The sequence below is a fragment of the Hemitrygon akajei genome, chromosome 8 (assembly GCF_048418815.1).
Source record: "Hemitrygon akajei chromosome 8, sHemAka1.3, whole genome shotgun sequence".
NCBI classification, from domain to species: domain Eukaryota; kingdom Metazoa; phylum Chordata; class Chondrichthyes; order Myliobatiformes; family Dasyatidae; genus Hemitrygon; species Hemitrygon akajei.
The window spans coordinates 120,001,460-120,022,675 of record NC_133131.1 but is presented as its reverse complement, the minus strand read 5'-3'; the positions used below and the strand labels follow the sequence as shown (position 1 = coordinate 120,022,675).

Here is a 21,216-nt window from a genome sequence, read left to right as displayed (position 1 = left end):
GGGTAGTACAATATGGAGAGCAAGCTCGTTGCCAGTGTAGAAGGATCTCCCTCTCCACACACTTGATGAATCCAAAGGAACAGCAGTGACCAATAGTTACAGATTCCAGAACATTTCAGATTGAGGCTCACCAGGGCCACATAGAATTGACATCTATGTTCTTGCACTCAAATTCCAGTGCATTAAAATCCAACATTGTTTTCTGTCCTAATTGGGATGTACAAAGTGAAGCTTTAAAATACAAACACCTTTTAATCTCTCACCATAAAAACATGTTTTATTTTGCCTAGAAGAGAATTTGAGGCACAGAACAATTAGAAGTGGCAGGACCCCTAGGAACACTGATGTGATGTGACAGGATATTCAAGTACAAGTCCATAGCTTCCTCAAAGCAGCAACACGAGTGGATAGGGTGGCAAAGGTGACATAGAGCTCATCTCCCTTCATTAGTCAGGACAGTATAGAGTTAGCAAGTTAGTTTCAGCTTAATAAAATTTTTGTTGGGCCGCATTTGGAGTTCTGGTCACATTACAGGCAAGATGTGGAAACACTGGAGAAGGTGCACAAGAGGCTCATCCAAATGTTGCCTGGATTTGAGAATACTGGCTGTAAGGTTTGCCAAACCTGCACTGTTAAAGGCTGAGGAGGAGACCTGGAAATGTATGAAATTGAGAGGCATATATCAGTCTTTTTCCTCAGGTTGCAAATGTATACTAGAGGAATATGGACCATGTGTTTTCTTGGATTAGATTGGCATCATGATCAGTACAAACACATCGGGCTGAAGGGCCTATTCCTGTGTACGCAAAAAGGTTAAATATTGTATCTCCAACAGAAACACAGGAAATTGCCAATGAGAAATGGAAAAGGTACCAGAACAGTAGTGACTGGCCCCTTCACAACACAAAAGGAAGTACAGGGAAATAATGGGTTCACTCCACTCAATATTTATCCCTCAGCTTTCAATTTGCTGCTCTCTAATATCACATGGTTAATTTTATTAATTGTTTTTGTCATCTCATGAATTATCTACTTTCTGCTGTTTAGGCACCAAATCTCTTGGTCACATTTGGAATCTCTGCCCTGTCTGTCTTTGCTATATTTCTGTCCATTGAATCTAATGGGGTTTTACGGCCTCACACACAGCCTCCTCTGAGGCTGGACTGCTTCACTCTGCAGTCTTAACACTCCCAGTGAGTAGCAGTTCTGCTTGCGGATGAAAGCTACTGTCCTGTTGCTTTTGCAAAACATCCTCCACGAAATGACTATATTCCCTGCACTTAATTTCTGTACATACTTCAGAGAGGAAGGAGTTGGCTCTTTGCACGGGCTATCTAATTATCCCCACCTGCCTTGTGACATAACAAAAAAAGTAGTGTAATTTTACACAGTTTAATTTATTTCAATTACAGAAGTACAAATAAATGAGTGAAATAAAAATACATATGATTATAGTCAAAATACAAATTTATTAAAAAATCACATATGACTCATTGGAATTTACGTGGACCCAGTAACTTTGCACCTGTCAATACCAAAAAGCAATGCTTTGGGGTTCAGTTAAGACATTTTGCATTCTGGCCAATTATATTTTACAATAAAGGCAGTGGAGACTGCAGAAATAAACATCCAGATACACGGTTTCACTATTACAAATTTCTTAGTCCTATAAAGAGCATACTGAAGTAGTGTGATTTTAAGCAGTCTTAGTATAAAGTGAACAACTAAATGTATTGACACTTATATAAACTGGAGTAGAACCTATATCAATCAATTAATCTGTTAATCTGCTAATACACTGCAATGATAGCAAAGTAAATAGGATAATGTTTGTAGAATTAAGGTGACTCACTGCTGTAGATTTCTTTCTACCTTATTGAAATATTATTCATATCTTATTTGATGCACAAGCAAATAATTTTAGTAAAGAACAATTGCCTCAAAAAAGTTAATTTAGTAGTAAATGTTACTTAGATAATTACTGTCTCAACAGCTCTTCACATACAATCCAAATATCCAATTATGTAATCAATATCCCGACATCAATTGTCCAGAGGTGGGTAAAACAATTACAATTAAGCACTAAAGTTAATCAATGATATAAAATGCATTAAAATTAAACATGTCTTGCAGTCAATCATTCTCCATTAAAGTTAAATTATTTTTCCTATTTACTTGCTGAGCTCCCAAAGTTATGTGCCAATACCAATTTTAACCCAAACTTGAAGGTGAAAGAAACAGTGATTCAAAAGAACTACAGCCATGGAGTAGTCCAATTATTAGTTACAGCATTACCTTATTTACCGTCTGCACGGAATAACTGTATCTTGTTTTTAACTAGCCACAACACAGCAGCGTTTTAACTCGCATTCACCCTGAAGCCAAAGACAGATTGGTCTTACACTTCCCCTGCTGTCACAGTTTTTCTCCAACTTTTTGGATCGAAGGTTTGAATAGTCAGATCAGAGACAATTTGTACTGGACTTCAACAGAGGGGAAAAAAATCCCAGCTGACCTAAGACCCCTTTCCAAACGGAGGTCATAGTCTAGGGGAGCGGTGCACAGGGAAGGGAAGTTATGTGTTTCAGGGAGGTAGCTGAAAATCAACAAATAGAAAAGACTCCAGGGTCTGTTTGAGTGCACGATCAGCTAGCCCTTGAATAAAAAATTATTTGAATTCAAACTTTTTTTGAGAACACACTGGTACTAGATAGAAATGTGTCCCGCTAAAGATCAGGTAGTCTTTATACAGTATTTCAATACTGTTGGACATTGTGGTCATGCTCCAAATCAATACAATCTACACTCATGGTTAGTCACTCTTTACATTGACAGAAATACACGTTTATCTTTCTCACATCAGCATAAAATAATCCTTTTAATACAAATTGATAAAAGCGTTTTACATCTCATTCACAGACACAATTTGTCCCTTCAACCTGGGACTTAACAAGCATCAATTTGCAAATGGGGCAGCTAGACTAACATTGAGAGTCCAATTAGACTTGCACAAAAATCAAGAATATTAAAGGTGGTGGTCTAAAACATTAACATCTTATCGCTCAACATGACTAACAAGTGTTCAGCCACAGACACGGCAGAAACATTTACATCTACAGTGGAAAGGAAGTCAATTTTCTGTGCTAGCTGCTGGAGGGGGAAAAAACCACAAGCCTCATTGTCCATTTCTTTATTTCCTTATAGCTCTGCATCACATCTCTCACACCAACTCCATTTGCCATTAAGCTACAAGGGGTAGTTTACTGATGCCTGTAAATTAAACAAGGCAATTCATCTTTGCAATGTGGAAAGGGAATGGAGCTCTCAGAGGAAATCCATATGTTCAAAGAGAATGCACAAACTCTACACACACAGCACTTCATATAAAGCTCAAGTAACTGCTGCACCACAGCACTGCAAATTAATCAAATATTTCTCAGATTTTACAATATGCACTTTCCTAAAGATAAAAGAAAGCCCCCCCCACTAGAAATCTGCAGCTGCCATATTCATGAAAATGCTAAACATTTTTAATCTTACTGAATACTCATGTTTCTTCAGATTTTTATTTTACATTCAATGTAAAAATGCAAGTTTTAAAAAAAATTCTACCCTTGGTTTAAAAGATAGGTAGACAGGCACTTACCAAGGAGGCACTCATATTGCTTTACAACCTACTCTGAGCAGTTGATAGATGGTTAAACTCAATATCAAGAGAGCAGAACAGAAATAAATTAAATTTAACAAATATCATTTTATTACTCTGCAAGCTTTAAGGTAATTATATAGTCAGAGAGCTTTATTGTGGAGATTTAAATACGGAAAAGGACCAAGTTTATTTTGCAAAGTATCCAAAAAAAAAAAAATGCCTAGTTAAATAACTCTTCTTGCACAGCTGAAAACAGGTTGCTATAGAGGGAAAAAAACAAATTTTGGTAGATATCACGCAAGAATCAGAAATACGGAGAACCACATTTATTACCAGTAACCGCCCGGAGTTTTACAAGTCTACAGCGTTAGTTTAAAAAAAAACACACATAAAGACTTGATTTTCACATCAGTTTATAAATGTTTTTTCTGTAGTTTGTAAATGTCTATCTCGATTAAAACAAAGCACTAAAAGTGTTCATCATTTAACTTCATTTCTGATTAATCACTCATTTTCTAATGAGTAGATGCTTGAAGAACATACTGACACATGCTAAATTGATGCTATTAAGCACATCTTAAAACATACAAATTTTAAAAATTGATAAAAGCAGTATGTTCTACTAATTTTACCAACTACGTTCTCTATATACCGGTAAGTTAGTGACAGGCTACGCTGTTGCCCAAAAGCTTACAATAATAAATGGGTAAATATTTTAATTTGAAGAGTGATACACGTTCAATCTGAATCCTATGCAGATCAGCTCAGGAGGACATAATAATAACAAATTCATATACAAATAAGCTGTAATGCTCTTAAAGGTGGTGGTTCTTTAATAAAGACAACCTAAAATTGCCTCAACTGACTTCATAAAAACTAGTGTTCAACCACCAATAATTTTTTTTCTTTAAAAAAGTTTTCCATGCATTTTCAGCTGTGGAGAAGTATTTGTACAGCACTGTAACGTAATGATGGTATTTAAAAGCTTCATGTTAAAATCAGACTGGCTAGCATTCTCAAAATTATACTAATATAGCCAATACACAGAGCTTAGTAAAACAGAGGGCTATAGGTAAGCCTAGTAATTTCTAAGGTAGGGACATGATCGGCACAACTTTGTGGGCTGAAGGGCCTGTATTGTGCTGTAGGTTTTCTATTTGCAGGATTAATCTCAACTGATATAGCACTGCGTTAGTTGGCTAATTAGAGACAGATGTTTGACTATTAAAAAGCCTTCAATGGTGATATTTAATAGGACAAAGATTCTTATACTGGTAATGCAGCAGATAAACTATACTGGAATAATAAAGTCCCAGACATTTTGTTCTTCATATTGCTGCAAGTCCTTTAAGAATCACATAAATTATCAGAAATATTTCAGAAGTCCATTCATAGACTTCAACTGAATACAAGATAAAGCAGGTACTTAAATATCATTGTTCAAGCAACTTGACTAAATTGTGAAAAGAAAGTGAAAATTAGTGTACTTTTGTTGCCATTTTGCTTTAAACAATTATAAACAAGACTATTTTTGATATAACAAGATTGATTTAAACAATTAAAAGGCACAATATGCGAGTTATTATATCATTTAAATCCCAATTTCCATGAACAAAATGTAAATTCTTTTTAATAGGGAAAAGGTTCAGACCAGAAACACCAACACACTGTATGACCACAGATCACCAAGTTCATTAATCTTATCCCATCTGCCTATTAAATATATACATAAAGGAATCATGCTTAAATGAGAATCAGCAATTTGTATCATGGGTTCGACTCACAACTGGGAAAAGAAACACCTGACATTTAGGCCAAAGACAAGAGATCTTTGAACAGTTTATTTTTTTGGATCAAGTCCAAGCATTTAAAATACACGCATACAAAACAGGTAAATTATTTATTTTTCTTTAAAAACACGAGGTTTGCCTCTGCAGCTCAGACAGGTATAGTTGCAGGCTCATTCAATGGCTCTGTCTCTCCTTTGACATTTTCAGAGCTTCTTGTTGTCTCAGGTGGCCCTGTTTCTTTTCTGCTAGCGCTCCATTTCTCTTCTACCAAATACAGCACAGCATCCACTATGAAGGCAAAAGATGCCAGGAATCCAAATGCCTGAAAAGTAAACACAAACAAAGCTGTTCCCATGAAGCCACAAACTGGACAAATAACAAGGTGGAAAATATCTTCAAAGCATTAGAGCCAGCTCTCTACAAAAGCAATTCCTCAGCTCTTTCCTTAACATACTGCTATGTTTTTCTCTCCCTCAAATATCTATTCAATTCTTTGTTTTCAAAGCAAAATTAAATGCTGATGAAATCAGATTAAGTGAATTCCAGAATCATTGCCATTTGATGAGTAAAAAAAAACTATTCCTCACATCTTCTGATGATTTTGAACATTCAATTTCAAATCATTTTCAAAATTCTCTCTTCTAATAACATTTCCCCCAACTGCATCAATACAATATTGATACTTTATATTTCTGAGCATGTTCAATGCAAACAGTTTACATCATTTCTTCTTTAAAACAGATCTAACAAATAGCTTTTGAATGGGTTTTTGTATTGCTACACCACAAAATGATAAAAGTGAAAACTACCCAGGACTCAACTGAGGCTAGCCTCTTTGGCATGGGTAGCTCAAATCTTACCCAAACACAAGAGATTCTGCAGATGCTGAAAATCCAGAGGAACACACTCAAACTGCTGGAGGAACTATGCAGATCAGGCAGCATGCATACACAGGAATAAAGAGTGATGTGTTGGACTAAGACCCTTCATCAGTCTCTGCCTTCAGCATTTTGTGTGTGTTACTCTCAAATCTTACCTTCCCACTGGCTCAGTGAGACACCTGTGGAGGTAGGAAAAGTGCAAGCAACTTGGCCTGATGGCTCGGAGGAGGGACAAACATCAATCACAATCCAAGGTTGACCTTTTGGTTTGGCTAGCTTGGCCAAATACAAGGTCTAGATCAAGTTCTGGGGGGGGGGAGGGGGGTCACAGTGGAGATATGCCTCTACCAAAGAAGGTGTAAGGTGCTCCATCCCTCCACTAGCCTGCAGGTCACTCTTGGGCAATGTGTAGTACCTGCTTACCCCCATGATCAGGGTTTTACGAAGCCATGGGAGCAGGTGGTGGATGGTCGTATGAACAGCCTGCACTTATGACAAATCCTGGCTATGAGACCACTGACGCCAGGCACACAAGAGTACTGTTAATGGCTGGGGTCACCCATCTTGTGAAGACATTGCCCATAAGGCAGCAATGGCAAACCACTTCTGTAGAAAAATTTGCCAAGAATAATCATGGTCATGGAAAGACCCTGACTGCCCATGTCATATGACATGGCAAATGATGAACGAGACCATACCCTACCCTAGGAAACTGAACTGTAGGGCAAAACACAATTTGTTTCTTAAGCTTAGCCTAGCTGATAGCAATTTGGGAAATCGGCCTTTCCCATTGCTCCTGGCTAGGCAGATATCAAAATTAAGTGATTTTCACAGCCTCCAATGTCCATAGGCCTTACTTCAAGAAATAATTTTCATACAGCGGGAAACTGTACAGCCAACTTGCATATAGTAAATAACAGGCAACTCATTTGGTCAGTTAAGAAAAAGGCTTTGGCTAGGCAACAAACCAAAACTTAGCAATTGTTTAAGACAGAACTATTTGAGGGGATAAACTACTATCTTTTAATGATTAGTATGAAAGATAAGTAGTACCTAGATTTCTGTGCTCAAGAATCTGGAGTGGGTCTTGGACCAACAGCCTCCTGGGAGGAAGTTTGGTACCCAATGAGCTGATACAGAAACTAAATCACTTAGAGGGCTTCCAAAGCTCCTTGAATTGCTTCTTGATTACAATTACCTACATGACAGCATAAGGAGGATTTAAAAAAAGGCAAAGAAATAAATCTTACCACAGCAGCTTTCTCCAAGTTAGATCCTCCATTCTTGGCTGCAAACACGATTGAGGCAATCACGAAAAACACTGCTATCACAGCAGTATAAAAAAGGTCCTGTTGAGGAAAAAATATCCAAGTGAATTCCAATTCCTTAATCAGTCAGTGTTTTATCAAAAAGAGGCTGTGCAAAAGCTTTAGAAAAATCAAGGAATTAGACAAGACTATTTGAGGTGACAAAGATGACTGACAACTGTTAGGCAGCGGATGCAGTATGGACTTAACTAAAGCTTTCAGTTAGGTCCCTCATGGTAGGCTCATCTAGAAGATTAAGGCACATGGGATCCATGGAGACTTGGTAGAAGGGATTCAAAATTAGCTTAGCCACAAAAAAAGATGGAAGAGATGGAAAGATATCATTCTGATTGGAGTTCTGTTGTTTTTAATACGTAAATGATTTGGACAAAAGTCAAAGTGGGTCAATTAAGACCACAAGACATAGGAACAGCATTAGGCCACTTGGCCCATCGAGTCTGCTCCGCCATTTCATCATAGCTGATTTATTATCCTTTTCAAACCCATTCTTCTGGCTTCTTCCCGTAATCTTTGATGCCGTTACTAATCAGGAACCTATCAACATCCGACCCAATGCCTCCATCGTCATCTGTAGCAATAAATTCCACAGATTTACCACCCTCTGCCAAAGAAAATCCTCATCTCTGTTCTAAAGGGACATTCCTTTGTTCTGAGTCTGTGCCCTCTGGTTGTAAACTCCCCAACTAGAGGATACATCCTTGCCACATCCACTCAATATTTGGTAGGGGTTTCAATGAGATCTCCCCTCATTCTTTTAAAACTCCAGTGAGTATCAAATGCCCTTCATAATGCTGAGGCTTTATATAGCATTGGAGAGGTTTCATTTGGAGAACGGTGAACAGTTTTGGGTCCATACCAAAGAAAGGACTTGCTGACATTGGAGAGTGTTCAAAGGAGGTTCACGAAAATGATTCCAGGATTGAAAGGCTTGTCATATGAAGAGTGTTTGATGGCTCTGGGCCTGAACTCACTGGAATTCAGAAGAATGAAGGGTGACCTCATTGAACCCTATTAAATGTTGAAAGGCCTCTACAGAGTGTATGTGGAGAGGAGTTTCCTATGGTGTGGGGGGGGGGGGGGGTCCTAAAACCAGAGGACACAGCCTCAGAATAGAGGGGTGACCTTTTAGAACAGAGAATAACTAGAGTGCAGTGAATTATTGTTACAGACGGCATTGGAGGTCAAGACATTGGGTATATTTAATATAGAAGTAAACAGGTTCTTGATTGGTCAGGGCATGAAGGGATATGGGGAGAAGGCAGGAGATTGGGGGCTGAGAGGGAAAATGGATCAGTCATGATGAAATGGTGGAGCAGACTTGATGGGCCAAATGGTCGACAGTAACTCTGCTCCTATATCTTACGACCTTCTATGTAAGGTTTTCATTCCCAGGATCATTCCCGTGAACATCCTCCGGACCCTCTCCAATGATATCACATCTCATCTCAGGTAAGGGCCCAAAACTGCTCACAATACTCTGTGCGGTCTGACCAATCCCTTATAATGCTTCTGAATGACATCTTTGCTTTTGTATTCTAGTCCTCTCAAAGTGAATGTTAACATCGTATTTGCTTTCCTCACCACCAACCCAACCTGCAAGTTACTCTTTAGGGAATCCTGCACAAGGACTCCTAAGTCCTTTTGTATCTCTGACTTCTGAATTTTCTTCCCACTTAAAAAATAGTCCGTGCCTTTATTCCTTCCACAAAAGTGCACTTTCCCACATCATATTCCAAGCAAGTCCAAAGATGACAAACATTGGAGTTGTTGATGGTGAGAAAGGTAGTCAAAAGATTCAGCAAGATGTAGACCAGCTGGAAATATGGGTAGAGAAATGACAGATAGAATTTGAAGTTTAATCCAAATATGTAAGTTACTACATTTTAGGTGGATAAATGCACAAGTAAATGGCAGGACCTTTAGGAGCATGAAATGCTGAGGGAACTTGGGTGCAAGTCCATAACTCACTGTAAGTGGCAAATCAGGTCAAAAAGGTGGCAATATGCACTGGTCTACATTGGTTGGGGTGTTTAGTATAAAAGGCAGAAAGTTAAGTTGCAGCTGTATAAAATTCTTTAGTTAGGTTGTATTTGGGATATTGAATGCAGTTCTGATCACACATTATTTAGGAAGGGTGTAAGACTTGAGAGAATGCAGATGAACTTGACAGGGATGTTGCCTGGATTAGAGAGCATTTTCATGCGGAGAAGTTAGAGGGACTTCGACTGTTTTCTCTGGAGGTTGCGGGGCAAATATAATACAAATATATAAAACAATGAGATGCATATATAGGGTGGAGAATCAGACACTTTCATAGGGCATAGTTATCTTACAGGGCATAGCCTTAAGGTGAAAAGGGGAAAGTTTAAGACAATTTGTTTTTTTAAAATGGAATAGTAGGTGTCTGGAACATATTGGAGTCAGATTCCATTAATTGTATTTTGTCTGAACAATTAAGTCTGTCCATTTAAAATTGATGGAACTATGAAAAATATTTTGTGTAACTGACGCAAAGCTATTTCGTAACATAGCAAAGCAAACTACTCAGATTTTCCACTCACACATAATTAACAACAAACCTACTGGTTTCCCCAGAACACCTATTTCTGATCAATACTTTAGCACTTCACAAAATCATCTAAAAATACTCTGGTAGTCTTTTTTCACATGTATGTCAACATAGTTCTATCTCCATTATCAGCATCTTTCAAAAGGTGCAGTTATCCTACAAGGCATAGCTTTAAGGTGAGAGGGGGAAGGTTTACAGAATTTCTATATCAAAGTACATATCTGACATCCTGACCCAAATGAAAAGAACTTACTTCAATCAAATGCCTCTGTCATCTGCGTCAACCAAATATTCCATTCCCCCCTCAAATCCACCTTTGTAAACACTAGATATTACGACTCACAAAGGCTCCTGTTTTCCAGTAGCCTCACTGGGAAACTGGAAGCCAATTTCATGCTTCATCAGTATTAGTTGAGCAAGTTACTCCAGTTAGTTTCTCTTTTCAGTGTTAGCCCGAAGTTAGGTAGTGATTGGCAAAATGCAAGGATTAAGGGATGAGCACTCCAGTTTATCCTGGCTCTTCAGGAACTTAACTATGACAAAGCAAACAGCTCCAATTTACATCATAAAAGAATCTCAAGACTGGCTCCTGAGTTTTTACTTGGTAAAGGGACCCCATAACAGCTAGTAGGATGCCTTGTTTATACAAGAGGCCTAAATAAGTTTTTTGGGTTGACGCCATCAGTGGCTGAGGTTTTTTATGCTTCTGTTGGCCATTGGACAAATTGATGTCATCTACACCAAGCATTGTTCTTAGAAGCAAATGATTCATCAATTCCCCATTTCTTACTTTTAGATCTTTCCACCCTAAGATATTCCACAAAACTTAATGGATTATTTCTGAAGTGGTTATATACAGTAACCATCTGTTCAACAATCAGATTCTGCTCATATCAAATTCTTTAACCTGCATTACAGGTGAACCATTGCATATTCAGTATTGCACCTTAAACCAAAAAAAAGCACAAGTTTATCTTTTTGGCAAGGATAATAAAAGCAAGTTCACTGCAGTGCCAAATTAATTTTTTTTTCTTCAAAAAGAATTTTCAAAAATTGCTTCATATTTTCTTCTGGCATTATTTGTTATAAAGAAATAAGCTTTCTGTCGGTTGATTTCCCAAATAATATAAGAGAAAATGCCAAAGACTGTAGACTTTCAGAATTTATAGCAATCAGGTAATGGCCAACCACTCAGCTTAACAAATCCAATGAATATTTTAACTGGTTGAGGAAACAAGCAGGAGAGGGATGTGGAAAGAAGCTGGAAGCATTTTACATCTTAGAACTGAAAATGAATCCTCCAAACCTGGCTTTCATAAATTACAAATCTTGTCAAGGTCCAGCAGACCATGGCACTGTATCTTAACGACTACTATTTCTGCAACTGACTGTGAGACTATTTTTTTTTCTAAATTAGAATTAGCACATACGATCAAGGAGAACTGGGTAGCTGCATTATCAATTTACTTTGAGCAATAGAAAAAGCATCAAAGAAATCAAAACAATGTAGTATCTGGATGAATTAAATGAACATGATTATTTCATAATAATTTCAGTTTGAAAAGGAACTATTCAACTTATTACAAACGGAAAGGTCAGGATCATTAACATTTCTGATTATTCCTGACTTATAAATGGCAAATTAAGTTAATTTAAAATACCATTCTGTTGTTGAGGATCACAGTTCAATGAAGTTGGTTATTGCTAATGCACAAAGTAGCATCCAGTCACAAAGAAAGGTTTTTAAAAAAAACCCTGTGGAGGGTAAAGATACAGGATATTACCCCGCCAGAATTAAATGTTATAATAAGTGACCAATTCAATACACAGTTCCTCTTTGTTCATTCTACTAGTAACCCACATGTTCAATTGAACAGGTGCACTTACTGCTGCAGTTTTCTGAGAACCAGAAACTTTACCAAAAAACCCCCCCACAAATTTCAAGCTCTTCAGTTGTGCACATTACATTAGCTCTACAAACAGCAGAAAACCCAGATTGGCACCCTTTGTTCAACTTCCCTATAATTTCACCCCTCACTGGTTCCATGTGCTCATCATCACTCCACCCGTTGCCTATCAGCCACTTTCTCTACCTTTCCTCCTCACCATCTGGTTCTAATTTGCTAATATGTTTTGTTTTTTTTTCCAGTTTAGGTTTCCACCTATTGCCTACCAACTTATCTCAGCACTACCCCATCCATCACCCCAAACTGGCTCCAACTCAACGTTGGCCTTGCCCATCTAGCTGCACCCATCACCCAGTCTTACTCCTCCCTCTCACTGCTGTATACTGGGTTATCTGCCTTCTTCACCCTCATTGTCAATGTGATCCATCTGTGGTGATATTCGCTAACCAGCTGTAAAACAATCAACTGGCTCATCACTAGTTTGGACACAATCAGGGTAAATAATTTAAAGGCAAAATACTGCAGATGCTGGAAATATGAAAGAGTTATGAAAACACTTGAAACATTCAGCAAGACAGACAGCATGTGGAGGGAAACAGAGATAATATTCAAGGTGGATAGTAATTATGACGAAGTGTCATCAACCCAAATGTTTTCTCACTCTCCAAAAATGTTAGCTGACTTGTGAACTATTTCCAATATTTGCTTCCAACCCATCCTAGGAAATGACTAGTGAAACCTGGAAAAACACATGTTATATCTTGCTAATTTGATGGAGAATAATTATCTATATGCTGGTCAGAACTGGCTAATCTCTTAGGAGTTTGAAAATAAATATTAATTCATGTAGTACAAAAACTGTGTCTGGTTCATTTTGAAGCCATTGTAGTTCAATGACTAACTGCAGAGAGTAAATGTCTGAATGGTACTGAATTGGCCCAGGCACATCTACAATGGTGCAAATGGAGTGGAATTCTCATGACCACAGAAAACACAGAAAGGGGAAAAATATCAGGGAGTGGTATTTTCATCATTTGGAAATGCTGGAAGTAAAATGTAAACCCATGCTGATCTACTTCACTTTTGAAACGAATTAAAGGTTGCCAATAAGCCGAGAAGATATCAGTTAGAGGAGCACTTAGAATTACTTTCTATTTTCTTTTTTTTTTATAAAAGGTAGAACTGGCGGCTTTCAGCAAATGTTATGAAGAATTTCAAGGAATTAGCAAAAGCTCCAGAAAATAAACTTTAAACAGTGAATCTTTTAATCAAGCATTGTCCTAGATCTCAGGAGGATGCTTGGAATTTCAGGGCACAAATGCAACAGTATATCTAGATTTTTAAACATGATCGTAATCAGGATTCGTATCACCAGCATACATTGTGAAATCTGATCATAGTCCTCTTGAAACGCGTGTCAGAGCCTTTTTGTATTGGTCAAATTTTACATGCTATTTTTATGTAAAAATTAGCAAGTTATCTTGACTGTCTCTCATCTTCGCACATAACAAAATGCAACTTGTCCTAACAATTTCAGTTTCATTCTTTGATTAGCAAAGTAATCCATACCTGCATGTAAGCAGTAAATAATAGTTGCACCAAACAAATGCTGACAAATGAACAGCAACCCTTGCCATTCAATTACCGTATATCATCACTGTTGGTATTTTAGAAGAGTACACTGACTGGGAAACTTAGGGGACTGAATCTACTTAATTCATCTCAACCTTTCACCTGCTATCACCAGTCACATGTACTAATGTAGAACAGAATAGAACTCAACTGTTCAGTCAGCCAATTCCGGAGCCTAGTTATGAGTAAACAAGGATACCACGGCAGGTAAAGTAACAAAGTAATCACGTTATGAAAAATGTTTAGTGATTGGATAGTCGAAGGGGGGTAGAAGCAACTTCAGAATGGTTTTCAATTTTTTACAAAAGTTAAACACATGGGACAGAGGGACGCAGTGGGAGTAAAGAATGTGAAAAGATCAAATTGAATTGCACCTGCAAAATAAAGATAAACTTTATCCAAAATAAACTTGGATCGGCCTGACAGACATCATGCCTAGGAGTTCTAAGAGTTTGTAAAGTTCTGAAAGAAGGGATTTTATAAATGAATAACATTACAATGAATTCCAATGCATCAAGATTAAGGCAAACTTATGGCATGGTCTTGGCTATTTTCTCAATTAGTTTTTGTTCTTTCAGGGTTGTCCCAAATAAGAGGTGGACTGCATTAACCAGAACCCACTGTACATGGTGCTTCTTTACACCCCAGCTCCAGTGATGCAAGATATGCAAGACTAACAAATAACATTCAACATAACCCCTCGAGGTAGCGCTTAACCATTAAATAGCACAGCACATTCAAAGGCCATTTGTCTTGTGAAGTTTGTGTTACTTCTTTATTTTGCAGGTGCAATTCAATTTGATATTTTCACATTCTTTACTCCCACTGCGTCCCTCTGTCCCATGTGTTTAACTTTTGTAAAAAATTGAAAACCATTCTGAAGTTGCTTCTACCCCCCTTCGACTATCCAATCACTAAACATTTTTCATAACGTGATTAGTTAGATCATCACATTTGGTCATGCCCCTCAATTTCATTGTAACTTCCTTAATACATTTTACAATAATCAGTTATACAAGTTTACACATGGTTACATTATGGATTTTAAAAACAATGCATGCACATTACCCTTGTACAACCAATACATTTGATTTTAAAAGACCAAAGTCTTTTAAAAAGTAAACAAGCGGTACCCTCTGTTCTACGATACTGTGATACCATCTTATGGTAGTCTCTTTTTTTCTACAAGATCAACAAACAAGTCACATTCAGCTCACAGCCTCTGCTCTTTCAGTTTTGCAAGTCAAACATAGAAATTACACAAGGTCCTTTTGTGGTTCATTCTGCAAGTTACACCCTTAAAATTATTTCAGACAAAAGCAGCTTCAAGACCACTAGTGCAACAAACTCCTGCCACTGAAACTAAATACAATCAACTTCGAGCTTTAGCAATGGCTACAATGTTCACTGTGCTATGCCCGCCTTGTAACCAGACTATCTGCACAATATGGGAACAGATTGATAGAGTATCAACTTCTATTTGACATTGTAGCAATCAGAATAGAGTGGCTTTAAACAATGTTTTCAGAGTCACAGACAGAAGACCTTTTACTCCCATCTTAATCTATGGTGCCCATGAAATATCTATGAACATCAATCCCATTTTCTAGCACTCAGCCCTTAGCCTTCAGTGACCTAACTAATGTTTTCTACAGTTTTTTTAAAATCATAGTTGTATCATGGACTCCCTGTTCTTGCAATTCAATGCCTCAGCATCCTGTATGCTTCCTTACTCATGAATGTTGCTGCCTTCGGGACTCCTCGGACAAGTTTGCCCTGCCTCTGTACTTCCCAGACCTCACCATTCATTGTTTAAACCTTAGTTTTATTGGTCTTTGCAACGTGCATTGCCTCCTGTTTTGGAGGATAAATTCATTTAGTATTTCACCGGTCAGTTTGCATCATCACCCTGTAGCCTAAAGACTATCCTCATTATCAATACTGGCACAAATTCTTGCGTCATCTTACCTCGCAAGTTCACTCATTTTAAAAAAACTGCAAGGGTCCCAGCAGCATAACCTGCAAGAAACCAACTATCAGGAACTTTAATCCTCAAAACCCCTTAACCAGCACTTTCTGCCCTCTACTGCCAAGTTATTTTCATACCCATTTTGCCAAATGGTCCTGGAATCTTTAGACACTTATCTTTTGGAGAGTCTAATGTGGGACATTTTATAAGATTTGACATGTCCAATTAAACAACATTAACCACACTAGATTCAAGATTGTTTAATGTCATTTCCTGTGCACAATTGTAAAAGGAGGACAAAATAATTGTTACTCCAGATCCGATGCAGGAGAAAAAAAAACCAAGAAAGGTAAAGAACACAATAATAATTTTAAAAACACAATAGATTTTAAATACAAAAGGTAGTTTATACAAAAAGATTGATTGTGTGCCCATAAAGTGACACTAGGCTGTACACAAGATGACTGACAGGAAATAATGAATTAGTGGTGGAGTTCGTGGGTGGAGGTGTTTACGAGCTTTACTGCTTGGAGAAATTAACTGTTTTTGAGTCTGGTTGTCCTGGCATGTGTACTCCCTTATGGGAGTGGGAGGAACAGTCCGTGAGCAGAATGGGCTCAAAGTTCAAAGTAAATGTATTATCAAAGTACACATATGTCACCATACACAACCCTGAGATATATTTTCTTGTGGGCAATCACAGTAAATTCAATGAACACAACACTATCCATGAAAGACCACACCCAACAGGACAGGCAAACAACCAATGTGCAAAATAAACAGACTGTGCAAATACAAAAAAAAGGAAAAAAAGAAAATAATAATACTGATAAATATTAAATATCAAGAACATGAGGTGTAAGTGAGTTCTTTCGTGGGATCCTTCATGATGTTACTGGCCCTTTTCCAGCACCTTTCTGTACATTTCCTTGATGGCAGGTAGGCTGCTGTCAGGGAAGCACTGGGCAGCTCTGACTACCCGTTGTGGAGCCTACCTGCCTGCCGCAATGCAGATTCCACACTAAGCAGTAATGCAGCCTGTCAGGATGCTGTCTACTATGCATCTGTAGAATAACACGAGTATGGATGTACAAAGTCCAACTCTCTTCAGCCTCCGCAGAAAGCAGACACATTAATGTGCTTTCTTCACTGTGTAAGATGTGCTCCGAGACCATTGGAGGTTGTGTCCAATGCGCTTCCAGGGGGAATGAGTGGTGCAGGTTCTCCTGCAGTCAATAACCACCTCCTTTGTCTTTTGACATTAAGGAAGTGGTTATTTGCATGGCACTAGACCTCAATCTCTTTCAACTCCTCTCCGTAGGCTGTCTGATCATTGCTGGTGATGAGTCCCATCACTGTTGGATCAGCGAACTCGACAATGTAATTGCTTGGGTGACTGGCTGATCAACACACTTCCCCATTAAAACCCTCGAAAAACTGAAAATCAGTCATATGGATCTTCCCTTAAAGCCAACATTTCTCCTCAATAATATTGATAGCAAAGATGAATTATTGAAGAAAAACTGCTTAGAACATGTGTATGGCAGAGGGACAGAAAGAACAGAACGGAAGGTCTATACTAGGCTGGGGACCCACTACAGCCCAGCTAGAAATGGGAAATGAAACTGACAAACATTACTGAACAAACAACTGGCAGCAACTAGGCAGCCAAATTTGCAGATGACTGAAAAATAGGGAGAATAGCAAATAGCAAGAGTGATACAAAAAAGTTTTTAGAAAAGATTAATGAATGAACAAAAATTTAGCAAACAGAGCATAATATGGGAAAAATGTGAATTTGCTCATTTTGGTAAGAACAACCACAGAACAGAGTATCATTAGAAATATTCCAGAAAAAAAAACTGAAGTACAAAGGTGATTTGAAGGTACTTGTGCACAAATCCCAAGTAGCTAGTACAGAAGTCCAAGTCCAGTTTATTGTCAAATGCACGTACGTGTATTCACAGGTGTAATGAGAAACTTACATGTGACATCACAGGTACTTCGCATTATATAAGCAGTGTTCACAAGAAAAACAAATTAAACAATTTTTTTTTAAAAACAAGAAAGAACACAAACAGAATTTTTTAAAAAAACAACTAAAGTCCATTTTAGTGCAAAGTAATCATTGCATTGCAAAACTGTAGTGATAAGGGTTAAGATAATAGTGAAGGCCATCAGAATGTTGAACCTCATTTCACTGAGATTAGACTGTAAAATTAGGAAGGCGCTTTTTGGAACTCTTGTGAATGGAAGAATAGTATTTCACTGGTGGCTTTTCAGATTCAGAACACTAGGATGATCCTGGGTATAGAAGGATTGACTTACTAGGTTAATTATTTCGGAACTCTATTCAACTTACGTCATAAAAAAAAACAGTATGCAAGTACATGAATGCTCAGTGAAATGAAAAACTTGCAACAGCGTGACAGGAACATAGCAACAGATACACAACATCCACAAGAAAAAAAAACAGAAATTGAACAAGTTTTACAAGAAAGAACACAATTAGAACAAAGAAACACAAGTCCAGTGTAGTGCAAAGTAACCATGGTTTTGCTATACTGAAGTAGGGACTAGAACTGTGTGGAGGCTGGTTCAAGAACCACATGGTTGAAGGGAAATAAAAACACAAAATGCTGGCAGAACTCAGCAGGCCAGACAGCATCTATGGGAGGAGGTAGTGACGACGTTTCGGGCCGAAACCCTTCATCAGCAGTGAAGTAACATGGGATGGTCGAGGGGAGATAAGAAGTGGGGGGAGGGATAAGGTAGAGAGCTAGGAAGTGATAGGCTGGAGGGAAACGGGCTGGGGGAAGGTGGAGAATTATGGGAAATAAAAGAGAAAGAAAGGTAGGGCTGGGGGGAGATAATAGTGAGGGGGGAAAAAAGAGAGAGAAAGAGAACCAGACTAAAATAATAGATAGGGATGGGGGTAGGCAGGGGTATCAACTGAGGTCTGTGAGTTAGATGTTCATGCCGGCAGGAAGGAGGCTACCTAGGCGGGAGATAAGGCATTGCTCCATTGACCTGCATGTGGCCTCATCTTGACGGTAGAGGAGGCCATGGACAGACATGTCGGAGTGGGAGTGGTCTGTGGAATTGAAGTGTGTGGCCACAGGGAGATCCCGCCACTGCTGGGGGACTGAGCGCCGGTGTTCGGCAAAACTGTCTCCCAGTCTGCGGCGGGTCTCCCCGATGTATAAATAGCCACATCGGGAGCACCGGATACAGTACATCACCCCAGTTGACTCGCAGGTGAAGTGGTGCCTCACCTGAAAGGACTGTCTGGGGCCTGGGATGGTGGTGAGGGAAGAAGTGTGGGGGCAGGTGTAGCACTTCTTCCGTTTGCAGGGATGAGTGCCCGGAGGGAGGTTCCGGGCACTCATCCCTGCAAACGTACTCCCTCCGGGCACCCCTCCCTGCAAACGGAAGAAGTGCTATACCTCCCCCCACACTTCTTCCCTCGCCACCATCCCAGGCCCCAGACAGTCCTTTCAGGTGAGGCACCACTTCACCTGCGAGTCAACTGGGGTGATGTACTGTATCCGGTGCTCCCGATGTGGCCATTTATACATCGGGGAGACCCGCCGCAGACTGGGAGACTGTTTCGCCGAACACCGGCGCTCAGTCCTCCAGCAGTGGCGGGATCTCCCTGTGGCCACACACTTCAATTCCACAGACCACTCCCACTCTGACATGTCTGTCCATGGCGTCCTCTACCATCAAGATGAGGCCACACGCAGGTCGATGGAGCAATACCTCATCTCCCACCTAGGTAGCCTCCTTCCTGCCGGCATGAACATCCAACTCACAGACCTCAGTTGATACCCCTGCCTACCCCCATCCCCATCTATTATTTTAGTCTGGTTCTCTTTCTCTCTCTTTTTCCCCCCCTCACTATTATCTCCCCCCAGCCCTACCTTTCTTTCTCTTTTATTTCCCATAATTCTCCACCTTCCCCCAGCCCGTTTCCCTCCAGCCTATCACTTATTAGCTCTCTACCTTATCCCTCCCCCCACTTCTTATCTCCCCTCGACCATCCCATGTTACTTCACTGCTGATGAAGGGTTTCGGCCCGAAACGTCGTCACTACCTCCTCCCACAGATGCTGTCTGGCCTGCTGAGTTCTGCCAGCATTTTGTGTTTTTATTTATCTCCAGCATCTGCAGATTCACTCGTGTTGGTTGAAGGGAAGAAGCTTTTCCTGAATTTGGGATGTCATGATTCTGTACCTCCTGCCCAAAAGTAGCAGCAAGACGGTGCCAGGTCCATCTTTGATAATAGATGTTGCCCCTTTGAGGCAGCATGTCATGTAGATTCTACTGATGGTGGAGATGGGTACGGCTGTGACTGTGATGTATTGGGCTGAATGCACTACTCTCTGCAGCTTCTAACGTTTTGTGTATTTGAACTGCCCTGCCAACCATGATGCAACCAATCAGAATACTTTGAACAGTACCCCTGTACACGTGTTCAGTGAGAGAGCAATCTCCTTAATCTTCCAAGTAAAAGATACTGGAATTTCTTCCTTGTTTTTGCAGTCATGAGCTGTGCTCATAAGTCACCCAATATGTTAATATGAAAAGCTGCTGATCCTCATTATCACCTATACACCCATGTACACTGGGGCACATTTGCTCTCCTTCCCCTCCCTGAAAATCAACATTCAAGCCTTTTATTTATTTTTTACTGACACCGGATGAGAAGTTGTTGTTGAGGTATCACTCAACCTGGTGTCCTCCCTCCCTCCTGTATTCCAACTCATCACCACCTGTGATTTGTGCAGAAACAGTGGTGTTGTCAGAAAATGAGTACACGGCATTGGAGCTGCGCTCAGCACACAGTCACGTACGTATAGGGATTTGGGCAGCGACTAAGCACCTGCACTGATGGTCAGCCAGGAGGTGGTGTTGGAACTAAACCTCACATTGACATCTGCCAATAAGGAAGTGGAAGATCCAGTTTCAGAGGGATGTACAGCGGCCCAGGTCTTGAAGCATGATCAAGAATTTGGATGGATGCCAAGCTGCAGTCAGTGGACAGCTCCTTTTGTCCAGATGGAGTAGAGCACAGCGAATAGCTAGAAAAAGCACATCTGCTGTTGACCTATTGTGGCAGTAAGTCTCACACTAGAGAGCACCTATTATCTTCAAGAGCAGGGATTAGGAGCAGACTTGGAGAAGCTAATTTCAACAAATTCTATACCTGGTGCTTTGGGCACAAGGCCACTGAGTAATATAATTCAAAGGGGCTTAACATTGACACACTGGAAAAGTTAACTGACAAATTAATTAGTGCATCTAGTTTTTAAAATCCATTAAACACATCTATCCAAAAAGTGTGAGACTACATTTATAAGCATTGATATAGCGGTGTTTAGACTTTCAAAACTTCTTGGAAAGTGGGACCAGAAGGCAAGTATCAAGTCCTGAAGCGTACAAGGGCATTCCCATTTTAAAAGTTTCTTCTGCACTTCCTTGCATATTTT

At 39.4% G+C, this 21,216-nt stretch overlaps 1 protein-coding gene across 2 annotated transcripts in view; it reads right to left on the bottom strand.

Moving 5' to 3' along the window:
- Nucleotides 1-1,378: 1,378 nt before the first annotated feature.
- The window catches only part of LOC140732198 (CKLF-like MARVEL transmembrane domain-containing protein 6), a 67,170-nt gene continuing 47,332 nt past the window's right edge, over nt 1,379-21,216 (bottom strand). For both annotated transcript variants that reach the window (XM_073054471.1, XM_073054472.1), the window contains exons 4-5: nt 7,571-7,669; nt 1,379-5,761 (exon numbers count right to left, since the gene is read on the bottom strand). In XM_073054471.1, the coding sequence (XP_072910572.1) occupies nt 5,588-5,761; nt 7,571-7,669 (273 nt within the window). In that variant the 3' untranslated portion in view covers nt 1,379-5,587. The remainder of the gene's footprint in view (nt 5,762-7,570; nt 7,670-21,216) is intronic.